The sequence below is a fragment of the Corapipo altera genome, unplaced genomic scaffold, assembly GCF_003945725.1.
Source record: "Corapipo altera isolate COAL_440 unplaced genomic scaffold, ASM394572v1 23b, whole genome shotgun sequence".
NCBI classification, from domain to species: Eukaryota; Metazoa; Chordata; class Aves; order Passeriformes; family Pipridae; genus Corapipo; species Corapipo altera.
The window spans coordinates 9,352,912-9,380,351 of record NW_020884885.1 but is presented as its reverse complement, the minus strand read 5'-3'; the positions used below and the strand labels follow the sequence as shown (position 1 = coordinate 9,380,351).

The window sequence follows — 27,440 nt, the reverse complement described above, 5'->3', positions numbered from 1 at the left end:
CGACACCGACCCGGGGCTGCTGCGCCCCCGGCCCCGCCCGGCGCCGCCGCCCCAGGTACGCTCCGGGCCTACGCGCGGCCGGCCCCGCGACGAGGTCGCGCCACCGCTCACGGGCGGGCGGGCGCGGCCGTCCCCGCGGTGGCGCCCCGGAAGGCAGCGGGACCGGCCCGTGCCGGGCCGCGGCGGGCGGAGCGCGGCCGAGAAGGGGAGGGTGGCTCGCTGCCCGGGCCTTTGTGCAGGAGCTCCGGGGCCGCGGCCTTCTAGGGGAGGGGGCATCGGGGAGGCCGCTGCGCTGCCCCGGGCCGGGCGCTGCCGCGGGAGGGACGGGAGCCCCCGGGGAGAGCGGGGAGGGGCTGCTGCTCGCCGCCTGCCCGCCGGAGCCCTCCTCAAACCGGAATTTGTATCCGAGTTTGGGTGCCTTGCGCTTCTCTGCTCATCGCCCCCGCTTTCCCGAGGGTCCGGTCCGGCGGCTGGGCTGCTCTGGAATCATGTTTTTTTGTCGTTGCTGTTGTTGTTTTCCGCCTTTACTCAAATAAAACATGTAGGAAGTGTTGGTTGCTCTATCTATTATGGTATTCGCCTTGTATTGCAGAACATTTGCTTTTGAAAGTAGTGTTTGGCATTAAATGCGTTCAGGTGTGCTTCCAGTTACTTCTTGTCTTGTGAGGGAGTGAGCCCAGCTGATTCACCAGCTGTGGGAACGTTTTTTGTTTTCATCTGCAACATTTCTCCAGACAACACCTAAATTTCTGTAGTGATTGTGTAGTGTTTTGAGATTACTTGTGATCCTGCCAGTACTGTGCGTTCAGCTGCCTTTGGAAAGCAATTTTTCCTGCACTAAAACAGCGTTTCATCTTCAAGAGATGCTGTAGGTGGTTACACGTAGTTTTTTGCACTACACACTTTTCGGTGTTGTTCTGTTGTAACAGACTGATTTAAGAGTTGCTGTTATCCAGGTGCAAGCTCCTCCTCAGGAAGATTAGTTGTATGAGTGTGAAGTCTGTGTAAATGTGGTCAGTGCTCAGTGCTGCTCCATTTTCTCCTCTGTATGAAGTGTGCTTTGGTCTTTATTTAAAAACCCAGTGTGTTCTTCTATATTTGTCCTTGTTTACTGCTCCACCCAGCTTGGTGTCCTCTGCAAGTGTCATCTGGCTTCTTTGCCTTTGCCACTCCCATCCTCTTTCAAATTGCTAATGGGAATGTTAAAAAGGGACCTAAGAATGACCTACTGGTAATGTGCACTTACTGCCAGTCCATTACTGGATTATTTAAGTTTGTTGTTGGGTCAGTTTTGAGAATGTGATGCAGATTTGAATGCCTTATGGGTGACATAGGCAACAGGACCTGAAATTCTCTGCTGAATTTAAAATCCTTTTTTGTGTTCTGAAGGGCTGCTGTAATGCATTTTCTAACATTCAGAGCTGTTCAGTGTAGCTTGTGTGCCAGTTCTGGAGTTCACAATTGATGCTTCTGTAGGTTTGAGGTTTTTTTCAAATCTGGTCCACTGATGTTTCAGCAGTCACAAGTAAGTGTGTTGTACTCCTCTGCTGATTTGTGCCAGTGTGGCTGTTAATGAGTAGGGCAGTTCACTAGCATTTCTATTTTTCATAATGCTTGAAGTGAAGAATATATTTGGATCCAAATATCTGGGTTTGCCTTTTCAGATTGAGTTGCTGGGCAGTTTATGCTGAGTTTACTTTGCTGACAGCTTCTTCTCTTTTTTTTTTTTTTCTTTTGCCCTTTTCTGAGTCATGACTGACCCTCTGGATTCTTGTTGGGTTGTTTCCTACTTTTCCATTTTCCGTGCAGCATTTCTAACTTTTATGCAGCTGTAACAACCAGTTCTAAAGAAGGCAAGCAATGATACTGTGTGCTACTATCCCTCTGCCAGAAGTTTGGCATTTGAATACTTATTTTTTAAAGAAACTTCTGGAAAGATACTCTGGTATCTTTTATGCCATGGTTAGCAAGCTAACAACCCATGGCTCTTGTGGAGTTATTGTTGTTGTGAATACTTATTAGTATTACTAATGCAAATAGCATTAAGGTACTTTTATTTTCCCCTACCGAGTTTGCATTATCAAGGACCCAATAAAGGGCAATAGTACATGGTAATAGTTACCTTGTGTGTTTTTTGTTACTAGCCCGGTGCTAACCCAGCAAGGAGGGTGATAGAAACAAAATATTAATAAGGCAAGGACAAAAGAATTTTGGTTTACAAAAGTTGAATGACAGTGGGATATGCCGTGGAAGAGGATTAATATTAGAAATCTTTGAAAGGAAAGTTAGTAAATGGTATAGTAGTCGCCTAATGAAAGACCCACTGATTGGGTTGCTTGAAATGAGAGGAGGTGTACATGCCTCCCTCTCAGGACTTAACAGGGGTTGTTAAGAACTCTGGGATTGTTGTTTGGTAACTGTTGTGGTCTCCAGCTTTGGTAGACTGTTGAAGGCACTCAGGACAATGAGGTGTCAGGCTTGAGCATGGAGAGCGTCATCTTTATCTGTGTGCTCACACAGCTCCACTTCAGGTGTGCTCAGTGAGGTATTTTGGGCTGTTGTTGCAGAGTGATTCCTGCTTCCTTCTTCCTGGTATGTAGTACTAATTCTCCACCTTGAGCAGCATAGAATTGCTGACAGGAATCTCTGACCCGTGTTTTGGACACTTTCCCCCCTCCCTATTTATTTTTCCACAGTCTCAGTCCAAGGCCAAGAAGGGCAAGGGTGTCAGGAATTGGCTGTTTCTTTGTTCAGAGTTTAAATCTTTGTCTCACACCTCTTCTTTAGTTCTCATACATCTTTGTGAGAAGACTTCAGCTTCTGTGTGGATCATTTTTGCTTTTTGTCTTGATAACTTACTTCCATGTGAGCAAGAAATTATATGGCCTGTGTTTTTTAATATGTGTTTTTGCTTCCAGTTGTTTATTACTTGGGTAAGGGACACGTGCCTTAAGTGCAGCCTTGAATGCATAAAACACTTTGTCTTCATCTTGTGGTACCCAATGCTACTTCTGCTACTTTGTTGTGTGGGCACTCCCAAATTTTCTCTTGTGTGTGATGTCACTTGGGGGCACTTGGCTGTGGCCCTTGAGGTTGAGGAACCTTGATGTGACTTTGAATGTAAACACTGGGATTTTGAATTGAAAATTTCTTCACCTTTCTACCTAATTGAGAATAATTGTTTTAGGGGGTTAATCTGAATTCTGTGTCGCTCTGTCTCTCTCTCTGTTGCTGTAGCTGTCTCTTCTCTCTGACCCTCATTTCCTGCTCTGTACGGTACTTAACAAAAGATGCCATGGTTTGAGTATGGAATTGTGGAAACCAACTCTTAATCTTCTGGATCTCAGTTCTGCTGTTTGACTTATCTTACAGCTCTGTGAAATTATGTTTATTCTCGCCCTATCTTCTGGATTGAAACTAATATCTCTCTTCTCAAGAGTTCATTAAGTTTATGTGGAAATTGTAATAATAGTCAGGAAAGTGCTCCATATTCTCATTGGTAAATGAAACTGTCAGACTCCAGATGTGACTGATCACTTACATTGATTTTTATTACTTCCCTTTTTATTTTTACCATTCATTTTCTGACCTTTAGAAGTTGATACCTGCAAGCTTCTCTCCTACTTCTTCGCAATTTTGCTGTAAATAGCTAGCAATTTAGTGTATTTCTTTTGATTGAAAAGTTCTCCAAAGCTTATTCAGCTCATTTAATCCAGACTGGGAAGACAAATTAAGATTCTAATGGCAATCAGCTCCTCATTGCAGTCATACAGGATCTTGAAATGACAATGTACTGTTGACATCTTCGTAACGTAATTGAATTTCCTGAGCTGTTTGTAGTTTCAATTTAAAACACAGCATTGAATTTTTCAATCATGAAGCACTAATACAAGTTATTTTTCTTTAGGAATCCTGTTCTGATTTATGTGGAAGCACTTACTGCAGTGGATACAATTTAGAGCAGTGGGTCTAGTGCATCTGCAGAAGATTTGCTTTTGAATTACTTTCCCACCTCTCTTTGGCCTTGATCAAAGAAAAATTTCAGCTTACAGAACTATACTTTGGGGAATATTTAAAAACTTTGAAGAGTAACACCAGGGCCATCTAATGAAAGTGCCTTCATGGTATTAGTTTTGGACTCTGTTGCATAGTTGCATCATAAACTTGCTGTCTCTCCTCCTAAGACTTTTTAATAGTGGGGTTTTTTTTAATTCTCCATATTTAGGGGCACTTAGTTGAAAACTGGCTCTTGCTCTAATTAAATTTTTAAATTAAGCTGCCTTTTTTTTTTTAAAGCATAATTAAGGACACATAAGTAGAAACAGAACAAGAGAATGGATTCTGGTTTTGCTTTTTTCATTGTTTTGGTTAACCATTCTTAAGGTAATTGTTTGTTACCCCTCTGTGGGCTGTTTTTGTTTGTGGATTAGGCTTTTTTAAAGATTCTAGTGCAATGTAGCTTTATTTTCAATTTTCTGTTCATTTAGATATTACTGCAAGGTATCTTGAAGTTTGCTCTATGCAAAATGCTTTCTGGTGTTTGGGTTTTTTTGGTTGGTTGTTGTTTTGTTTTTCTTTGGTTTTTTGCTGAAGAGCTAATATCTCTGCAAATGGTGACAAAGATCATATAGAAGTATCACAAATGGAGTTAAGGAAAGACAAATCAAGTTGTTTGAAGTAAATTTAAACATGTAGCTGGTCAGGTACATTGCCAGAAATTTGTATGGTCCTGTCACTTAATAAGCAACATAGTCCCATTCTTCCAACACTTGTGTTAAGTTTTGACGTGTGCAGCTATTCTGGATATGAGTCATGTCACCTATTTTTTACTGATTTTGTTGTTTTATAACATTGCTCAAATTCCAGTGCTACATAGTTCAATTACTTACCAAACTAGGACTCCTTGAGTTGTCTTGTTTGTTTAGCTGAGTTGATGCAGTGCAAAGAGGGCAAATCAGCTTTTTTGTTTTGGTTTTTGCATAAACATTTTTTTAGTTTTGCTCAGTCTTTCAAGTGGAGACATGAAAAGGGTTAGTGGGAATGGCATGACATTTGGTATGAATTGAATCAGTATTTTTAGTAAAATTGCAAATATAATTCGTATCCTCTATCTGAGATAGCATTTCTGGGTTTCTTACATGACATTGTTTTGTGCAGTTTAGGAAAACGATGGCATCATAATCTCTGTATTGCAGAAGAGAGGGAAACATGGATTGTAAACAAGTAAGGGAACTAAAAAAGTCCCTGGAGCTGTGTGATTGCTCATATATGTTCCAAATTATGTTTTAGTCATCTGGTTTGTTTTTGGAGATCTCCTGTCTGTGGGTCTTGAAACCTGGTTTTATTACTTAGTCAATGAAGTGCCTGTAAAAGAAGGAGGGGCTGTGTAGTCTGTAGTCCTTGGCAAGATGATCTTTGACTGTTTTCAGTGTGCACAATGATTTATTCTTTGCTCTTTTGAGCTTCTGAAAAACGTAAGGGGTCTTGATAAGAGAGTTTGCCTCAAAATTAAACTGTAAAATAGAATGGAAACTGGCTTGTAGAAACTCCTTTGAGGAAATAACAAGTCTTGTGACTGCAGCCTTCATTAGGATCACTGGGAAGATAAAACACTTGGGCTTAGTGCTGCACACACTGTTTTCATGCCTGTTTCGTGATCTCCTGATCATTCTCGGAGAACCCACCCACATGTACAATAGCAGGAATGCTAAATTATTGCTAATATTTATTAAATTACTAGAATGTATTAAATACATTCTAAATAAACAGTTCTCTTGAATATATTGCTGGTGTTCCAAGCCTGAGATGCCGCAGTTTATAATTTGGAATAGTTGCAGTGGCACACTCCATTGTTAGTGCTGGACACTTCACTTACAGACATTTTAAAAACAGAAGTAACTGGCTCACAAGATAGGAAGGCCCTTGACCAGAGCAGGGAAAGTTCATGGTACTAGTAATCTGTTTCCTCTTCTGTTCTAGAGACAAGTTTGCTTGTGGTTTTGCAGGACAGTGACATGCCTCGTTGTTCACAACAGGGTTTTTTTGTTCTGTTTTGTTGTGGTTTTTTTCCCCTCTGTGTGTTCTTTTAATACAAAGTATGCAATTTGCATTGGCCCATAAGCTGTGTGGATCATATCCATTTTACAGTCAATGTGTTCTGGAAGTCTTAAAACTCAATAAAGGGACTTCGAGACAGAAACTACCAGCACGTGCTTGCTTTCCTCTGCCTTTTCTAGGGAGGCTTATACATGTGTTCTCTCTGTGGATTCCAGATTGTGAAGTCAGTGACAACTTTTATATTTCACTTAATGTTGCCTCTTTCTTCATCAGTCACTTGAGATCTTTGGGCAGCAGAATTGTCTGAAATTATTTGGAGATTTCTATCTTCTGAATAGATCTTTTTTTTATAAATAGCTTTTACTGTTTGCAGCTTTATTTTTGGGTTTTTTTTTAAAACACTGATAGAGCTGTTTACACTGGTTCTGTACACACACATTAGGAAAGGCTTTTAGTATTGGGCTCAGCATGCAACCACAATGTCCTTTGGAGTGGTAATAGATTTGAAAGCTGAAGGCCACATGGAATAACTTTTTTCCCCAATGGAGAATTGAATAACATGAAATAGATAGTATTCAGATATTATTCTTTGTATCAAAGCTAACTGTGCTCCCAGCATGGAGGTACCAGAATTGGCACGAAGTTAAGTTACACCAGAGATGGGGAAGGGGCATGTTAAGAGATGGGACCATAATCTCTGTAAAGTGCTGAAGTTTCTAACTGGAACAGTAAACCATTTCATAATGCATAAAATATCTTGACATCCTTTCTATATGGCAATTTGATTGTACTTCTTTTTATTTCTCTTCTCTCCCTACCTTTTTGTCAGTGTTTTCAGGGGGTCCTGTACCAGCCTGAAGTTTTACCAGTTTGCTGCTTTGCTTTGGTTTTCTAGAGGTTCAGTGTCATAAAAGTGGCAATTACAAGTGAGCTTGTATCACTCTAATGCTGGGAATCCTTCAGGCCTCTTCGAGAACAACTGGTACAGAGCAAGTGAAAGGCTTGGGGTTGGGCTCTGTAATGCTCTTTCCAAAACTGTAAACAGCCCAGCATGTTGTCCTGAAATGCCCTGAAGGGCGAAAACTGTTAAGGAAAGAAAGCTGCCAATTATATAAAAATTTCTTGAGTCTCCACTTTCAGAATTTCTTTGGTGCCCTGGACCACATCCAGGGCATCAGCTAATCTTGCAGTTGTTGGACTCCACTTTTGATCGTCCTAATTAAGCCAATCAAAACTGCTTCTGCCACCTGCCCCCTCCCTCCAAAAAAAAAGAAAAAAAAACACGAAAGAAACAAAACAAAAAAGACAAAAAGCCCACAAACCCAAAAACAACCCCCCAAAAAAACTAACAACAAGAAGAATACAGAATAATACCAATCCCTGTTTAGGTAGTCAGCTGTTTATCAGTTGTGATAGCGTGGGTATTTGTAATAGAAGCTGTTACTGAATTAGTCCACCACTTGCCCGAACAGGTTTGATCCAGTGAGCTGCAAGTTTTCTTTATGCTGAGGCCCAAGAAGTATTTTCAAACCCACTGCATTTAATTTAAACTTTGTTAGTCAGATGGCTAATGAGTTGCTATAAATATGGTTGGTACTTCAATAGTTTATCTGCTAATGGTATTTAATAACATGCTGTCATTGTTTGACTTATATTTGAGGAAAATATTTGGAGTTGGTTCAAGCTAATTCAGGCAGGATAAAGCTTGGTCCCCAAAGAGGTCCAGGGTAACACTTAAGTCCCAGCATCATTCAGGGATACATTCAGTGTTTTCTGAAGAGATCACAGCTTTTAAAAATGTTGAACAGCTTAGCAGGGTACTGTGAAGGCATTTGAATTCAGTTTTCTTTTGCTTACTTTTCAAATGGGATAAAGACATGAGTCAGAAGAAGCTGAAAAAATGAAGGACAGTCCCCGAGGAAAAAACATCAAGGTCAAACACTGAGGAAGCTCAGGTGTTAAGTGTTTGTTATAGCCAAATTAGTTGAATAAATTAGGACACATACACAGAGATTTAGATAAACTGTCTTAGGGTATGTACTTGATTTTATATAGTGGTGGAGATCTATCAGTAAGGTGAAACTAGAGGTTCACTGACTGCAGTTGTAGGTGTCATCTGTCCCTTTATTTTACAATATGTAAACTTGCCTACCCATGGCATAAATAAACATAAAGTTATTTGTTAAACCTCTTGATTTCCTTGTTGCTATTGTACTTGAGGGAACATTGGTTCTTCTGAAAGGGCTGAAATGTTGCTAGGTTGTCAGAGCTTGTCCTTTCTCAGGGGTAATTGCGTTATCCCACTTGTAAATTATCAGGATCTCTTAAGTTATGTAGGTTTTTTGGCCTTTAAAGCTACTGAGAGGCTGTTCCAAAGCTTAGTGTTTTAGATTTCTTCAAACTTCCAGCTTATTCCAGCTGCAGGTTTGGTCTTCCATTGATGTCCTGTTTCTATGGTTATTCTCTGGTCATTGTAGCCATAATTCCTTATATACACCCATATAGAATATTCAGCTACTTTTACTAGACAAAACTAGACTTACAGTTTCCCCCTGTAAAATAGGCTTTTTGTTGCCTGTATTGTTCTGAGCTATCCTTCTCCTCCATGCTGCTTACCATCTGAATCCAGTAATTTCTGAACATGGGTGACTGGGGCTGTTTGCAGAATCTCAACCGGGATTTATTAGCATTTGGTGAAAAAAGATTTTTGGGTTAGGGATTTCTGTATTATATTGTGCTTTTGGATGTATCTATTCCAGTTATCCTTGTTCTAGCTTTTTTGGATCTGGGCTTTTTTAATCTGTACAGTTGTTTTTAGGAGTTTACTTGCAGCATGACATCTTGAGGTTTTATGTTGTTTTCCCGTAAGACTTTTATTTTGTAGAATAATTCCTACCTAACATTTGGCTGACTTTCACAGATTCTCAAAAGAAGGCTTATTTTACACTGTGGAGTTCAACTTCTCTAAAATACACGATCCCCATGCTGTTTACATTAAGCATCAGGGAATTTTCAGCTAGCTTGAATTTCATTGTGGAGAATTTCTTTTCTAGGAAAATGGATGCCTTTACTTGTTCATTGCTCCAGTACTCTTTATTGTACTTTTGTAAATGAAGACTGGTCTGCTTTATTAGAACTCATTTTCCTGGGTTATCTCTTCAGACAGCTCCTCCTTGTAAGCAGCAGCTGTCTTAATCTGTTCAGGGTGGTTTTTATTTAGGGACAGTGAGAGGAAAGAAAGGTTTGCTAATGACCATTCTGTCATTTAACAGTTCATCTCTTGTGTACATGAACCTTTTTTTCCTGTATGTGTTTTTTGCTTTTTTAAATTGCTACTTTCTTTTTCTTCTCTGTTGAATATTGATTGTTTTGTTCAATGTAACATGAACTGAGGAGGATGTGTCTTCAGATCTTTATGTTCTAGAGATGGCAGAGTAGTATGCGCGCTCTGCTGGGATCAAATTGTAATAACATTGCAGCAAAGTTTCTTAGTTTACCTAATCAAAGAAACTTTTCTGGAGAGCTTTTGTGGCAAACTCCAATGCACAACACCACTCAAAAGCTGTGTAACTCGGTTGCTATAAGAGTCACTGTATTTAGTTCTTTCAAAGAATTAATTTTCTTTTTCTAGACAATGTGTATTAATGCTTTCCTTTGCAGCTCAAAGTGTATCAAAAGCATTAGTCTTTGCCACTGTGCATTATTTGGGTGAGCTGTTGTTCTAAGAGCAATGTAGATCAAAAGATGATGTGCAGACAGGTGGAATGAATAATCTTGATAGAGCTGGCCAAGATGCCGCTGCAGTGTAAGGTTTGGTCCAATATATGATTGTTTTTATATGTTTTAAGCTATTTTGATGGAGTTGGAAGTGTTTTGGACTTGGGATCTGTCAGTCATCTGACCTTTATAGTGATAATAATTACTGTTATTGAAATTTGAATTATTCCCTGGAGACTCCTCTGTCATATTGTCAATTTTGTAGTACTATTCCTCTAGCTATCGGTCACAGCTCCCAGACAGGACCTAAATCTTCAAGGTGTAATCTTTTCTTCTTTATTATATACAGCAAGAGATGAAGGGAAGGGAAAAAGTTTCAAGGCCAAGTTTTAATTCCCTTTAGGTGTGGTGTGCCTAGGGCATGTGTACAAGGAAAGAGATGGATACTTTCCAAATAGTCTTTGGCTGCAGAAATGTCAGATCTGGGTCTGTATTATGGAAGCAGGTAGCAAAGGCTGTGGGAGAGGACCGAGAGATTTTTCTCATAAATCTAGTACTTTGGGATTCAAAGCTCTTACTTCATCTGGATGATCAAGGTAAAAGCTGCCTTCCTTATCTGTGTCTTATCTTTCTAGGTTTCCATGAAGATAAACAACTGAAATGTGGATAGCTTATTTGTAGCTTGGTGGTAGTTGTCATCTGGAACCTGCTGGTGTCTCCTCCGAGTAGCTGGTGTAGTGTTGGCAGCTGAGAGCCATGAAGGTTGTCCCAGAGAAGAATGCTGTCCGCATCCTGTGGGGTAGGGAACGGGGTACCCAAGCCTTGGGTGCTCAGCGGCTTCTGCAGGAGTTGGTGGAGGATAAAACTCGATGGATGAAATGGGAGGGCAAGGTAAGGTTGTGGGATAGAGCTGATCTTGGAGTGGGGGAAGGGAGGCAGGGATTTGAAATAAATTGTCTTGTGATCGTACATTTCATGTGTTGCGCTTGATATGCTCTCTGACTCTGTTCAGTTCCTGCAGTGATGTGATACTAGATATGTTCCTGCAGCGGGTTCCCCTTGTTGTCTTTGTGGCTTACAGTAAAGTATGATCATATGACTCTTGCAACACTTCCTGCTTTGTTGGCTTTTTCAGAAAGTTGAGTTACCAGACAGTCCACGCTCCACCTTCTTGCTGGCGTTTAGTCCAGACAGGTAATTAACTCCTAGTTCATTCCCTGTTTCAGCAGTCTCCCTACACTTACAAAAGTGATGGAGGCTTGTGCCCATTGAGTTGTCCAGTCCCGAACAGCCGAGTGAAACTTCTGGTTCCTGACGTGCATGGATGGAATGTGCACACCTTCCTAATCTCACAGCTTCAAGCATAGTTGGTGTTTAATTTCTGAGGTACCCAGGTGATACGAAGATCTGTGCAGCCACCATGGGATTTCATAAGAAGCTAGAGGGAGTAAAAAAATTTTTAATACAACATGCTCAAGTTATGTGGCACACTCACTGGGATATCTAGGAATAAAGAACAGAGCAGAATGATGTGTGTATTGAAAGCAGAAATGGAGGTGGGATCCCTCATAACGTCACTTGATTTGACAGTTGAGATGGTATGGAGAATTGGGAATATTTATTTGCCCCAAATTGTCACTCAGGAGTTCCTTCTGAGCTGCATGTTCACTCTGACGTTCAAGGTCAAGTTTGTGCTTGCAGATTCAGATGAGATCATATTTGCATGGACCCTGAAATTTGGCTACAGGAAGCTTTGTGGCCACTGGTGAAACAGTAGCCTCTTACCTGTAGCTCTGTGAGGGAGAGTTGCTGGGTTAGGTGTGAACAGACCCTAATCGTGGTCTGATTTTGCTGTACTTTCCTCATGCTAATGTTTGTTCTACCTTCTGCATTCCCAGAACCCTAATGGCTTCCACACATGTGAACCACAACATCTACATCACAGAGGTGAAAACGGGCAAGTGTGTTCATTCCTTGGTTGGACATCGCCGCACTCCCTGGTGTGTCACCTTCCATCCCACCATCCCGGGCCTCATAGCTTCTGGATGCCTAGATGGGGAGGTTAGAATTTGGGATTTACATGTAAGTCTTTCTTGAAACATATGTTCCTTTGCTATTTAATGGGTGGTGACTATTTTTATCTGAGTTTGTTTTCCAAATGTTACCTGGTAATAGAGCTCTGAAGAGCTTTACTGGGACCTGTCTCATAAAACATAGAGCAGATCATAGCCATACTCTTCTGTCTAGAGAGGAAGTGACAGATTCTTCATTCAGTCCTGCCAGTTAGGTCATTCTTCTGCAGGAGTTGGTGAAGGATAAAACTTGATGAAGTAAACTGTGCCTGTTTAGTTTATTAGAGTGGTACAGGTAGTGCTGGAGAACTTTATGCGAGGTGCCTGTTTAGCTTATGTGAAAGACATGCCATTTGTCATTCCACTGAGCATATCTGAACTGTGCAGTAGAGAAGCTGCTGCTCTGCCAGTTCTACCTAGTCTGATGATTGACACAGAGACAAAACACATGTACTTTTATCTGGTTGCTCTAAAATTAAGCATTTTTACAGGCTGCTTGAGATGCACTTACCTACAAAAATACATCTGCGGTCATTGTTGCAAGTAGCATTACATTCTAGACATGTCACATGACCTTGTATGGGAACAGCTGTTGTTGTTGCCAGGAAAGCATGTCATTTCCAATACTCTAGGCAGTCTTATAGTTCTGGCACATACATGGAAATGTAATGATCGCAAACTTTGTAGTAAACTGCTGGTGGTTCTTGATTCCTCGCTCTAGGGTGGAAGTGAGAGCTGGTTCACAGATAGCAACAATGCCATTGCATCGCTTGCTTTTCATCCTACGGCTCAGCTCTTGCTGATTGCTACTGCCAATGAGATACATTTCTGGGACTGGAGTCGTCGGGAGCCTTTTGCAGTGGTGAAAACAGCCAGTGAAATGGAGCGGGTCAGGTGAGTTCCTGTTCCTGGGTGAAGAGAACACTTGTATGTGAAAAATGGTCAGATCTGGGGAATGCGGGGCTTTCCTCTGGGATGCTGCACCCTCTGCACTGAGACAGTGGAGGGAAGTGTTCCTTGCAGCTCCTTAACTCAGCTGATAGAAAACCAGTTCTGTGAGCAGGAAGAAAAGCAATGGGAAGTAATAGATCAGCTTGGTTGGTTGTATTTGTAATAGGACATGTGTCCAGTAAATGCCCAGATTCTACTTCACGTTGATTTGTAAGCTTAGTAATTAAACTTGTCAACCATAAGGATGAGAGAAACCAGAAGGTGCTGAGCTATTACTTAGGTGCACTTGTAGAGGAAACTGCATTGCTGGAAACTTGATGCCTTCTTTTGAGCCATTTAAAATAAGACAATTCAAGACAAGTTAATCTCTCCCTTTGTACCAAATTCCATTTTATAATATAAATATGCATATTCCTTTAAATTTTCTGGTTATTTCAATTGATACAGCAGTACTTACTTCCACCTTTTAACTTCTCTATAGTCTTGCTGTGAACTGTAAAATAGCTGCAGTCTTCAGCTAGATCAGTACGTTTTGTTCTTCTTAGTGCATAAACTTTTTGACGTCTTTCATGAGAAAATGATGATAATGTAGCAATGTTCTCATTGCAAATATTTCCTGTGGGGTTTTCTTCCTTGCTGTGTCCAACTTCCTGTGTCAATGTGGAATGTAAACTGATGATTGATACTCTGGCACTGCTTTTGTTTTAGGCTGGTACGGTTTGATCCCTTGGGACACTACTTGCTCACAGCAATTGTTAACCCTTCTAACCAGCAGGTAAGGGGAATGTCAGTACCTGTATTGACTGGCTAATTACAAGATGCTCTGCTTTAACCTTGGTCTGTTTCTAAGCAGCCTTGTGCTTTTCTGAAAACCTGAAGTCCTCCTAAGCTGAGTTCTGTCTCACCTTAATTGGTCACAGGAATGTTCTTGTGCTATGTGCAGGGCTAATAAAGTGCTTTCCAAAATGTGTTTGTTTTGCCCTCACTGTCTGAGAGAGGTGAGACAGATGTCATGATGGTCCTGCTCTTTCAGTTTTGTTGTGACATTCTTTGTGGATTTGAAGTTATTTGAGATATTAATAATCCTCCCCTCAGTTGCTGACCCTCAGATGCTGATTCTTCTGTTTATATGAACAGTGTGTTGTCAAAGCTCACTGGGCTCACTGGGAAGAGGTTGTCTGTATCTGTAAAATGATCTTGGAAGTCGTCTGAAGTGGTTTCCTGCTAGTCAAGGGCTTTAGAAAGGGGCTTATCACATCCTTTCATCTATCTGGGGTGGTAGCTGACTTTTGGCTGTTTATTTGGAGGTATAGGATTTTGCCTTAAGGTGATTGAACTTTGATTGTTTCCTTCTGCAGAGCGATGAGGAAGTGGAAATCTCCGTGGACAGCACAGAGATGCCTCATTATCGTCAGCGCGCTATCCTTCCATCTCAGCCTGTGAGGCGCACACCCCTCCTCCACAACTTCCTGCATATGTTGTCCTCCCGCTCCTCTGGCATACAGGTGGGAGAGCAAAACAGTGTTCAAGACTCTGCTACCCCATCCCCTCCACCGCCTCCACCACCACCACCTCCGCCTCCAGCCAGTGAGAACACAAGGGCATCTGTCTATAACAGGCTCCGGGAGCGAGTCAGCTATCCCACAGCAGAGTGCTGCCAGCACCTGGGGATGTTGTGCCTTTGCAGCCGATGCTCTAGTGCAAGACTTCCTTCTTCTCTCTTCCCACACCAGGAAAATGCACCCTCCACGTCTTCTGGGGCCACTGGCACTTCCTTCTCCTCTGTGCAGACAGAGCCTTATCAACCCCCAGAGCAGGCATCCGTAGCGCAGGAAGAGCAGGGGATACTTAACAGGCCCTCTGCTTTCAGCACAGTTCAGAGCAGCACTGCTGGCAACACCCTGCGCAACCTTAGCCTGGGCCCCACACGGCGGTCCCTCAGCGGGCCCTTGGCAGGCCACCAGTCCCGGTACCAACAGTCTGCGAGAGAGATGGCTTCAGGCTTAGGTGGGTCTGACTGGTCCAGGACAGTGCTGAACATGAGCTCTCGGTCTGAGCTGGAAGCCATGCCTCCCCCTAGGACCAGTGCCTCCTCTGTGAGCTTGCTGTCGGTGCTCAGACAGCAGGAGGGAGGTTCCCAGGCGTCAGTCTATACCTCTGCAACAGAAGGGAGGGGCTTTCTGACCCCAGGGGCTGAGGTGAACAGTGGTAGTAGTGCTGGCCCAAGCAATCCAGCCAGCATCCGTAATGAGCTCCAGTGTGATTTGAGGCGATTCTTCCTGGAATATGACCGGCTTCAGGAGTTAGATCAGGGGATTGGTGGGGAGCCCAGCCAGTCGCAACAGGCTCAAGAAATGCTCAACAACAACATTGAGCCTGATCGACCAGGTCCCTCCCATCAGCAGACTCCACACAGCAGTGAAAACAATTCCAATTTGTCCCGGGGTCACCTGAACCGCTGTCGTGCTTGTCATAACCTGCTGACCTTTAACAATGACACGCTGCGCTGGGAAAGAAGCATGCCTAGCTACACACCAGGGCAGGTCCAAAGCACATTTGAGGGTGTGCCTCCAAATACCAGCCAGGTGCAGCCTGCAGAGAGAACCGAGGGCAGAGCTCCTGCCTCTAGCAGACTGCAGCTGGGCAGCTCTTCCACCCCGCAGGAGGAGAGGACCGTGGGAGTGGTCTTTAACCAGGAGACGGGGCACTGGGAAAGAGTTTACAGCCAGTCGGCTTCAAGCAGACCTGGGAATGTATCACAGGAGGCCTTAAACCAGGAAATGCCTGAGGAAAGCTCAGAGGAGGATTCACTCAGGAGGTAAGATATATGGTTGCCCTTCCTCCTCTATTTTTTCTTAAACCTTTTCCGTCTAGTCTGAGTTTTTTCAGTATTTTCAGAGTTAAAAATCTTTTCTCATGTGGCTGTGTGCTATTCATGTAGAGGAAAATAGAGACATCGATGTTTATGTCTTTTATAGCTGCCGTTGTCATGCTGCAGGTGGGTTCTGAAGATTAAGACAGAGACTGGACCTCTAAATGATAGTACAGACAGGCAAAAGGGCAGGCTCTTGCAGCAGAGCTCTGGGTGAACTGTGCTCCTGGTGTTTCCCAGACACTGCAGAAGGGTGGGAACACAGGACATATTATGCTGTCCTTTGTGCTCATACCACGCGTGGAGAATCTGTCCAGGATTGGCATGGAAAATTGGACATGAGTAGTGAGAATTGCTTTCTTGAGTGCTTTGTCTTGTTGAGGTTGTAGTTGTTAAGTTGAAAGGGTTAAGAATAAATTTCTTGATGTTGCCAATAGGGCAGAAGAAGTCAAAGCTCTGTGTCAGTGGTTTGGGCATATACCCAAAAGTGACTGTTTGGTCAAACCTCTGCAGATTGTTTGCCCTTGATAAAAGAGGTAAGTTTTGAAAGTGGCTTATGTTGACCTGATGTGGTTGGGGACGTGCTGATCACTGAAAATTTTAGGCTTTGCTGTATTCTTCTTTTAAGAAGGTGATTCTTATTTTGGAAAGATATTTCTCTTGTACTTCAGATGTTACAAGAAACAGGACAAGCTAAATTGAACTTGCATCAGGAAGGACCTGTACACGCTGTGTTAAGTGTCTTCACTGGCTTGTATGGATGATTCGGCTACAGTGGTACTTTGGATAGGGTTTACTGGGTTTCGGTTTCACATCTTCTCTGTCAAGTGATTTGTGCTCTCACCAGAGGAAAGGTCCAATCTTGCTGTTTCTCAGAAAAAGATGCTCTGAGCTGTAGGAAAGCAAAATTTCCAGGTTGGATGCAGATGTAACTAAGATGGCTTTTTGCACAGGAGTGCTCGAGCAAAAGGAATTCTTTCTTTCTTCCTGCAGATAAGCTGATTATACTCTGGCTGGAACACTGGCTGCCTTTTTTGTTGCTGTAGTTGCATAGCAAATAAGTGGTGGTGGTCATAAAATTATTCATATGCTTCTAAATCCTTGTCCCAGTTTTTTTTAATAGCCTATCATAATGAGAGTCTCAAGCTGATTATATGGTAACTACTTCTTTCTTGGACCTGAACTTACCTGCCATTAATTGAAGTCAGATGTACTCTTGTCCCCTTATTAAAGGGCAGAGAGGTGAGAAGGAGCTGACAAAAGTTAGCTTTAAAATGGCCCTTGAGTAAGTTTTGTATTATCTTTCTTTTGAAATAGTGGTACGTACTCATATCACTCTACCCTGTCTCTTGTTTTCTAGGACGAGTCACTGTAGGGTCAGAAATAACAGGGGCAAATAACCTTTTTATTAATCAGGCAATTGGCACATATTTGGACACTGAGATGTAGTGGGCACTGTAGATGTGATTTTTTTCTGAGATAATTGTATAATTTAAAAATACCCTGAGGCATATAATTCAGTCCACCCCAGCCTGCAGGAGCTGAATGGGTTAGTATCTAACAGAGTCCTATGACTAAATCTCTGCATCACTTTGGCTGTCATCCATGATAGTTGCTGCTGCCTGCTCCAGTGGCTGTAGCATCTGTGCAGGGTTACTTACCCACATGGTCACCTGAGCAAACAGTGCTTTTTTTGCTGAGACTTTAATTTGGAGTGCTGAGACTTTAATTTGGAGTGCATAGTTTGATGCAAGAGTTTAATTCCAGAGGAATTCCTATAAGATGAAACCTGTAGTAAAACCTTTCTGGAAGAGGTTGCTGAGAAGATCATAGGGACTCTTTTTTTTGTTTGTTTTCACAGTCTCCTGCCTCTGTTATCAGACTTTTCTCAAGAGCAGGCATGGCAGGGCCTACTTCCCTTCTGACTGAAGTAGGTTAAGTATAGGGTATTGAGGTAAGAAAGCTGGAAGCAGTAGGCAGCCTGGTATTAAATGCTCATCGTAATTTCCTTGAAGTAAAACTTCATTTCCTGTCTTGTTAAACACATCATGTGGGCTTGGGGGCTTTATGAAATCTTTTCCCTTAAAAGGAGCCTTGCATGTGCTGCTGGTGTAATTTTCTGCCATTCTCAAATTAGCTGGTTATGTTTTTCCTTATAGAACAATAACAAGTCAGCAAGCACCCACTTACGTAAGTTTTGCATAGAGTGAACATCCTCACACCAAACCTTCCTGTCTCCCAGACCTAGGATGTGGTTTCACAGTGGAAGTGCTGGAATCATTCCTGCACAGCAGAGTCCAAAATGTCTATTAACCTTTGCAGCTGGAGAAGCATGGAAAGATGGTGGCTAAGGGTCATTAGATGTAAGCTGTGTAATGCTGAAAGTGCTGGGGAAATAGAAGAGGGGAGGATAAGCCTTCAAACCAGAGGGTACAGGTGATAACTGAATACACACTTTCAGTCAATGTAATTTTGTGCCTGTTGACCTCAGGTTAATTCTTAGCATTGGAGTCCAAGTTTTGCTTGTAACCTGTCTTATAATTCTGTTCTTCTTTGTCTCTCCATTAGATGTCCTCATTGGGCAATTGAGCTCTATATTCAAAGGTCAGCTGGAAAACTTTAAATAAAAATTCGATCTGGAAACTCTGTATGTTCTTATTCTCCGTCCGTGGGCAGGATTTATTCCTTGACCTGGCCTTCCTGGCTGAGAAGTAGCTTACTGGGAAGACATTGCTATTGAGGGTCAATTAATTTAATAGGGTAGTTTAATGAAGGCTATTCTTTGCATTCTCTTGATGTAGCTTTGTCAGCTGGGTAGGGAGAGAATTCTGCTCTTTCTGATGGTACTGGAGTAATTATTTTGGGCTAATCACAAAGGTATTAATAAGGATGTAGTGACATTACTCATGACTAACAGGTCTGGGTCTGGCACCTCTGTTAGGAGGAGCATGTCACTGGGAGCCTCAGCAGTACAAGGAGTCCTATCACATTCAGCTTGGCCTGAAAGCAGTGTGGGCATTGAGCTGTGTCCTTCTTGAAGTTATGCCAGTGAGGTATGAGTTTGGGGAAGGTTTACGATCTACATTAAGCAGAAGTTGGTGAGACTGAGCTTTAGCTTTTCTGAGGTTCTACAGCCTGGTCTCATTAATTCAAATCTAGGGGGTTTTCCCCTTTGGATGTCTTTGCCTCACTTCTAACATCAAAGTGAAAAGAACCTCAGAAATCCCTGAAGTTGTCACGTGAAATGTGTTGCATAAAATTGATGATAGAAACTGTTGGAAAGATGTAGATGAAGGGAAGATAACTAAGCAACAGATGATAGCTAGCTTAATTTTTCTATAACTTTCTGTTAATTAAAATATGTGTTAAGGAAGTATTGTGTTAATACTGTAATCTCAGTGAGGGAAAAGATTCTCTTAAGTACTTTAAAATGTTGCTGTGTGGGCCAGTTCAGGTTGATAATGAAAAGTTGGTCAGGGAATGAAAGAGGATTCTGTCAGCTGCTTTTTTGAGAGAAGCTAGTGCCATCTTCTTAAGAAAATGATATGTAGAATCCTAGTTCATCTATAGAATATATAGTTCATATATAGAATCCGAGTTCATCAGTTAATGGTAGGTACAGTGCAATGCTGACTAATAAAATTGATCCAGATTTTTTCTCTTTGGTTATTTTAATATCACACAAGTGACATCTACTGAACTAGTGTGGGGTTTTTTTCAGAAAAAGAAAATAATTTGAGTTTAAATCTGTTGTTGTTTCTGAGTTCTGGCATGGCGCCCCAAGCCACAGTATTTCTGGAATGGATGCAAGGTGACCATGTATATAGCCATTGACACATCTCAAACCTTATTCTGTGAAACAATACCTATAAATGGGGAAAAGGAAGGGGAAAATTGTCCTCCACAGATGTCAGATTTAACTGCTTATATTATATGAACTGGACAATTTTGATGTTGTTTACCTGTTTATTTTGTCTAGAGATTTGAATGCATTACTGCAAATGAAAGGTGCGTCCTGTCCTATTACCAGGCAGATTTGCATGAAACCCACTTATTATCCTTATTCTTCCATCAGGAAGCTTTGTCTGGCAATTATGTTAAACTTCTCTAACCACTCCACTACACTCATTCCAGAGGTCAAATTCGGTAGACTGCGGTACTAGTAACTTCTGTGCCTGCATCTTATGAATGCATAATGTTTTCACCTTGCCTCACCTATTTAGTTTGACACACAAGATACACTATTGAAGTTATCTGAACATCTGAGAAGTCTTTTGAACTGTCCTGAGTAATGGCTTTGCCATGCATACAGGTAGAAAGTGTATGTGAGGTGGGGGAGTTTTTGTCTGGGGACACTTGTATAAAGTCCTTTGTTTTATTTGTGAGTATATAAAAGGCAGAGTCCACAGTGCTGTGCAAATAATTGAGCTGCTGAAGTTGTACAGCTTACCAAAGGCATTGCTTTTTGGTGTGTTTTGGTATGTTGGATGCACTGTGCACAAGTAACAAGTACTAGTTCCAGATTCTCTGGAACCATTTAACAGGGTCCAGGATCAAATTTCGTTTTTTCAGCTCTTATCTGAGGACTCTGATTCCTCCTGCCTGTGTTCTTGCTATGCGGTGAACCCAGTCTTTTTTCCTAAGTGAACATTGTGTTGCGCTCAGCAACAATATAGGATTGTAAATGTGATCCAGGTGTCAGTGCTGTACGTTACAAGCGAGTTTGGCTGTGCTGTGTTTCATTTAGAAAGTTTTAAATGCTCTAACTGTGTTTTCACCTGTTAGCCAAATGTGGGCCTTTGTGCCCTGCTCCTCAGGCAGGTAGAGGCCTGACATAACACCAGGTGCAGCAAAGTGAGAGCAGTGGTACCGTTCTCACCTGCCTTGGTAGTACAGTGACTCCAGCTCATACCACATCTCTCTTCGGTCTTGATGGCATTTCTGACACCACATAGCTCTCCATACTTAGAGCGTGTATGAAAAGAAGCACCCGTCTATTCCCCTTGGATTTTCTCAGAACTTACTTCCATATTGCTTTGCCGCCACAAGGGGGTAATGTTGCTTCTACTCCTTTCTCTCTCCTTTCAGAACCAGAAAGTTTCTGAGTTCTCGAGTAAAGGAAACAAGGTAGCTTGAGAACCCTCCTCACTCCTAAACTGCACCTTATCTCCTTTGTTACCATATATTTGCAAGTTCTTCAGTGTTTGGGGAAAGGCGTGAATGTGGGGATCCGGAGGGGAAGTGGCTCTGATAGAGAATGCAGGCAAGGGAGGAGCTTAATCCTTTCGGCTTTTGTAAGAGTTTGAAAGAGAGAGATGTGGATTTGAGTTGAGACAGCTGTTTTATCTTTCTGATATGCAAATGCTTATGAGTTAGAGCTGTGAAAGACCTTGGCAACTTTGTAGAATTCGTCTGGACTTCTTGCTTATTGCTTTGCAAGCCTGGAGCAAGCCTTTCTTTGTAGTCTGCCTTCTCAAAGGTTTTGTTTTCATTTAAATGGTTGCTCATCCTCAGAAGACTTCCATAATGGAGCTTGTTTTCTGGAGGAATGCTTGGCAGATGTTGCCTGAAGTCTGGAGTGTCACCTTTTCCATGGGGCTGTGTTTATTTTCCTCTTCAAGTATGTCTTGAGCTATTACCTGAATTTTGGAGCTTTTCCATAAGAAGACAATGATTGTTTGGAGGTGGTGGTTTGTTTTGGGGTGTGGTGTTTTTTTGCCTAATGCAAATAGGTATGGCTTTCTCATGGCCTTGAGGGGATGCTTCTTCTCGTTCTAAATTATAGACACAGTACTGAGTAGTGGTCGGACTGGGATCAGTCTGTGGTTAAAGCAGATTGAGAGGGTATGAACACCCCCATTCCTGCCCAGCAGAGGTGAGTCCTGTATATGAAAGGAAGAGTACAGTCACTTTTGCAGCTTGTTCCTGGGTTTATGCTGGAGCCTAGGCTTCTGATGTACAGCTCTGGTTTTTGATGTAAATGACCAAGCTGATCAGATCTCTGCATGTATTGACTTCTAGTAGCTTTTTCGCTGTGCAAGGCAGTGAGTGAAAGGGTGTATGTCACTCACATCGTTGCTTTAAGAACAAAACAATCAGAACACTTCCTTGCCCCCTGCCACCAGTACAGAACTGCCTAGGAAGACACAGTTCTGTGGCTGAAATTTACCATCAAAATACAAGAGGAATGTATTCACTTTACTTTTTGAGGAGAGGAAAGTAAAGTGTGAGGGAATTACCTTATCTGAAGCTACAAAATGTGGTTTGTGGTAGAGACAGAACACATTGCTAGTGTATTCTAATTTGTTCTGTTCCTTATTTCACAAAATCCTTGTTGCTGCTATTTTTTTCCTAATTGCTTAAAGCAGTTGGAGCTTGCTTATTCAAGTTGTTTTTAATATATATTGTGGTAGTGGTGTTGAGTTCACTGAGAAAGGGAGACTTGAGAAGGAAAAGGGCATACCTGAGCTGTGGAGAAGAAAGGCAGCACTATCCAGTGCTGGCTGCTCAGGCTGCTCATCAGTGGCAATGTGGACTCTGCCTAATCTAAATAGACCTACCCAACATCGTTTTCCTCACTCCTTGGGTTCAGGCCCATTACCTGTGGAAACTTTGCTAACATTGTGTCCTGGAATTTGTAGTTTGGGCTCAGTGTTTTGTTTAACATTATGGTGTGTAGACCTTACCTGTGCTGTAGAAAGAAGGATTTTTTGACAAACCTTGTAGTCTCCATGTGTAATGTGGTAGCTTTGAAAAAGTTTATGCTGTGCTGTTTTCAGGCTGGTTAAGAAATAATTACAAAGATGCTTGTTACAATTCTTGAAAATTGTGGTGATCGAGATAAGTGATATCTTAGCAACTAGTAAGGAACAGTGGGGCAAACAGAAGTTATGAATGGATTTGCAAGCAGAGACAAGAGGTTTGGGAAGAGGTGCTTGAGGGGATATGGCCAAAACTGTAATGATTTTTGTAAATTATAGCCTGGATGCATAGGAGTGAACAAAGACCTAATTTGTCAGTTGTGAACATGAAGTGAAGTCACAGTCTGAAGGTGACACGAGCATTTAGACATGATAATTAGCTGCGTTTATGGGTGAGAGGTGCAGACTGTGGACACACTTGGCAAGTATTCTTTGTTTGGCCTTTTCTAAAAATGGAAAATGCAAATTAGTTCTATCAGGAGACTAACCATAGCATGAACTATAGGAGAGGCTGCCATGATATCTGAATGGCCGGTTAATGCCTATGTAAGCTGTGAGGTTATTACTGCCACCCTACCAGCTTTGTGATTTTTTTTTTTTTACTTTTTTTTTTTCTAGACTGAACCTGCTGTCTCTGTGTGGGCAGGAAAAAATTTGTTTTACTGACGTCATAGAAGTTTGAGCTCTTGAATATGCTGCTAGTTACGTAGAAGAACAAGTGAAAGAAGTGCCTGTTTTCTTGCACAAATATTCCTCCCCCTGACTTTGCTGGTTTCCTGAATTAAGAATCATGTGAGGTTGCTAGAGCCCTTTTACTTATTCACTGAGAATTGATGAGGGGGAAAAAATAATGCCTTGTGCTTCCCTCTTGTAGTGGCTAATAGAGGTCTCACTCCCTGCTGTGGAGTTTCCCCCAGTGCCTTGGAAAGCTGGGCATGTATACGCAGTCTTCGCCTAACTTGCAGAGAGGCCTAAACCACCTTTTCCTTTCTTAGCGTGAATGTAAATTTACAGCAATGATTGTAGCACACCAAAAGAGACTCTTTTCCCCATGTTACTCTCGGGGCAACTTGATTGCAAACTAAGCAGGTATAGAAATAACTCTGCCTTCTTAAATACCTTTTATGGTGTTTCCCTTTTCGAACCACTGCACTTCTCCTGCATTTTTTCTTTTTTGTGGTTCAGGCCTAGTGATGAGGAATTAATCTATAAAAGAAGCAAGTAAAGTTTGTTCCTCTGCAGTCTCAGGGACCTGTTTCCCTGCAAGAGTCTGTCTATGGGACTGTTCTTGGATTTCACCTGCTGCAGTGTGGCAGCAAGGGAAATTATTGAAATTGGATTCCAGTGATGATTCTTAGTGAGGATGGAAGAGGTATGTGCTCCCAAACTGGCTTATGTTTTTGCTTCTACTGAGGAGTAATGAGATCTAGAGCAGTGTGTGTTGGTTTTGATTTTGATTTTTTTTTTAATGTGTGTTGGGTTTTTGCTTATTTGTTTGTTTTGAGAAAGGCCTATATGAGGTGACCATAGAGCAAAGGTCTTGAATAAACACAGATTGCTTAGAAATTTAAAGACAACTGACTTCAAACAGGTAGCTGTTTGAGGATACCATAAAACATATCCATTCTCAGCTTTCCTGCAGACAGGGAAGAAGTGTGAATAGCTTCCCTCTCTTGAAAGCCATCCTTAGACTGTCTGACTTCTCTGCTGTCTGCACATAGTTTCCCTGCAATCATCTGATCCAGCTGCTGCAGGATGAGCAACACGTCTTGATAAACTCACTCGACACGTACAATTACTTGTTTCTGTTTTTTACCTAGGTGCTCTGAGTAATTGTAGTATTATGTCATGGGGATAATGGTCAATTTATGATTAATGGTGGTCTGTGACATGCTTAAGATATCTAATTGTGATTTCTAGAGCTTGTTCTCAGATAAGTCACATTAAAACAATCTCTAAATTTCAATTTGGTTTTATTTTTTGCCAAGAAATAAGTTATGGGCAGGCCCTCACACCTTCTATTTCAGGCCTGCTTGCTGATCTAAAAGTTCTCTGTAGCTTTTTTCAGTGTGGGGAGGAGTTGGAGATGCTAGCAGTATAGTATGCCTTTTTTATGCTAATACATAGCATAATTTAATCTTTAGATGTGCAGTCACTAGACATGTATTGCATTTGTGCACTCATTTTTTGTGCTCTTTAGAAATGCATACAGCGTGGTGTGCCCCAGGACAAAGTTCCCTCATCCATTTCTTTGCTCCTTATTACAGAATCTGGACTGGAGAACTTGCAGTAAGTAGGGCAGCATGCATCTACTCTCTGGTCTTGGAGCAAGAGGAGAGAGGGGAACCTGTGATCTGTCTCAGTAATACAACTGTAACCAAAACAGTGATGACTCTAGATTTCTCCAGTAAGCTGTTCTGGTCCGTTGAATAGCTAACATGCATTTTAAACATTTTCCACATATATATTTAACTGATTGCGCCAAATGGCTGTTTGTGTGATGATGTAACTGACCCCCTCCCTTGCTCTTCTTGAGAAAGCACCTACTGGAACTGAAAGCTGTAAATAAACAGGGTTCATTATCTGCCAGGAAACTGACTCATTTTTCTGCTTGAGATGAATTAGTATCAAATCTTTCTCCTATCTTCCTGAAGTGGGAAGGCTGGACTAAGTGCCTGAACTACCCTGCCAGTCATCTGTTGATCTGACTTTCTTCATTACTCCAGTCTGAACAACAGCATTTTAAAGGAATTGATTGGTTTGTGGTGAGACCTCTGTTTTCATAGCCTTAGAAGCCTACGGAGATAACGCTGTGGCTTCTACCCCCTCAGGAAAGACACCTCCTCTTCAATTGCCTATAGAGAAACATGAGTCCTATGTAATTATCCCAGAAGCTGACGCAGATCTGCGTGTGTGGGTAAGCAGAGATTTCTGCTGTCCACACAATCTGTGGTGTTGGGAACTCCCAGAACAAGGAGAATTTGAAGCAGACATACAGATGAAGGTAGGTAGAAGAGCCCTCAGAAGAGTAAAGCTCGTCTGCAGGCTGCGGGAGTTCAGAATGTTGGCTGTCTTCTGGCCATGCTTTCAAACCTGTTATCGTAACTAGAAACCCATACCCTGTAGCTGAATTTCTGGTCTAATGGCATGTTGTTAAGGATCTAGGTGGAGGAATGTGATGTCTATCTTCAGCTGGGCTTAGGTGCCTGCCCTGTTTTGAACACTGGTGTGAAACTGCCACAGTAGAGGAAAATAGCAAATACAGTAGCTTGACCTGATTTAAATTTCTTCTTCCCTCCCTGCCTCTCAAGCTTTGTCTTCTGCAAAATGAAAATGCAGGGGATCTTTCATTGTTCTTTTCATGTTGGAGTTATTGCCAAACTAATCGATGCTGCTACAGCTGGTCTTGACCCTTTTAACGTCTATCATGGATGTGTGCTTCCTCTTGCCTGTTGAAATAACGCATTAATCATTCCCTGGGTGCTGTATGATGAGGACCTCTGCATAATGCTCATTAATCTTTTGTTCTGATGTGTGGCCTTTTTCAGCAGGTGAAGTAACAGATTAACAGTGCAATCTTGGGTCTTCCTGAAAGAATCTGTCACTTTCCTCAGAGCCACCCACCTTCCCTATGATAAGCTCCAAAGGTGCTGCTGTGTAGCTCCTGTGGCATCAGGTGGTAAATGGAAGTTGAAGTTCCTAGTCAAAGAGCAGAGGTGCAGTAGCACAATTCATCATGTGGGATTACTTTCTAATTAAATTGAAACAAGTAAATTTTTAAGGGTTAAACATGTTCTTCTTGACACTTTACTTCCTACCTTGTGATTAGGAGAACTCAAATCTCAGTGCATATTTCTGCTGTTCAAACTCTTACCTACAGTTCTTTGTTTCATGTACTTGTGTTCTTTTTCTCTGTACTTCTTCCTATCTTGGCTGAAGACCTTATGTGCTGTCTATTTTCTGACTGAGAAATCCTTACAGCTTGTTTTCTACAGGATTCTTGCCCAGAATCAGTGAAGGGGGGAAATTGTTTTCGGTGATTACTTCTGCCTTATATCAAACCTGCTCCTCTGACAACTCTGTACCTCTAACTGGGAAGAATGTCTTCTCTGTCCCTGGTTGTCCTTCAGAGTTCTTTCCCACAAAGAGGCTGAAGTGCTCTACAAAGGCCGTGTTTGGAACATGTCTAGGCTGTGTTTGAAATATATCTGTGATCACATATTGCATCCTTGCTTTTCCTAAAGAAATGAAGTTTTCTTGTAAAGGTTGCTCATTATGTGGAATAAATTTAAAAACAAAAGATGATGAAAAGGATGCTTAACAGGGTTTGAGTACCCATAAGAAAGGCAGCCATCAACTCTTGTTCCTCATTGAGGATGAGTTTTTGGCACAGATGTGAACAAGGGAATGGAGGAGTTAACTTAGAACTGTAAAAGTGAGTGTTGACGTTTTAATGAGTTGTGAAATTTTCAGGTTATTTATCTCTTGTATATAGTTACAACTATCTTAAGAAAGGTTTGATCCTTTTGTTTGACTGCTTCTGACCTGTCTAATCCAGTCTTGATGCCAGGCTAAATATGTCTAACCAGAACGATGTGAAAGCTGAAACTGTCTAGAAATGTTAGCTTAGAGGTATCAGAGCAGATTATGTTAAGAACTTAATTTTAGAAGTCATTTTTTCAGGCAATCTTTAGAACTGCATACTGATTGCTTTTTTTATTTTAAGCTTCAGTATGAAACTGGTGAATAGCAATAGTGTTTTTCTGTTTGGCAAGAACTACAAAACTTGTATGGAAAATGAAGCTATGGAACAAAATGCATTATGATTTCTGCTTACGTGATTTCAATTTGCTCTTTGAAAGTAGGCAACACAATACAGATGTCTGAGATAATTTTTTCCTATTCTTTTGAGAAAAGGGGAGGGAAAAATACCCAAGCCAGTGGATTGGGTTTTTTGAGAGTTTTAGTTGAAATAGTTTTCTAGTGTTCTATCGAGGCTATTATTTATCTCCAAGAATTAATTTGGCTTGTTAACAGTTAATAATTGAGTTTAGGATTTGAGGGAGGGTA

At 41.7% G+C, this 27,440-nt stretch overlaps 1 protein-coding gene across 3 annotated transcripts in view; it reads left to right on the top strand.

Moving 5' to 3' along the window:
- Nucleotides 1-5: 5 nt before the first annotated feature.
- Nucleotides 6-27,440, top strand: part of AMBRA1 (autophagy and beclin 1 regulator 1) — a 131,080-nt gene continuing 103,645 nt past the window's right edge. For 2 of the 3 annotated variants that reach the window (XM_027642049.1, XM_027642048.1), the window contains exons 1-7: nucleotides 6-55; nucleotides 10,410-10,665; nucleotides 10,910-10,968; nucleotides 11,673-11,856; nucleotides 12,568-12,740; nucleotides 13,506-13,572; nucleotides 14,156-15,615. In XM_027642049.1, coding sequence (XP_027497850.1) covers nucleotides 10,531-10,665; nucleotides 10,910-10,968; nucleotides 11,673-11,856; nucleotides 12,568-12,740; nucleotides 13,506-13,572; nucleotides 14,156-15,615 — 2,078 coding nt within the window. In that variant the 5' untranslated portion in view covers nucleotides 6-55; nucleotides 10,410-10,530. The remainder of the gene's footprint in view (nucleotides 56-10,409; nucleotides 10,666-10,909; nucleotides 10,969-11,672; nucleotides 11,857-12,567; nucleotides 12,741-13,505; nucleotides 13,573-14,155; nucleotides 15,616-27,440) is intronic. The other variant, XM_027642050.1, reaches the window with a different exon arrangement.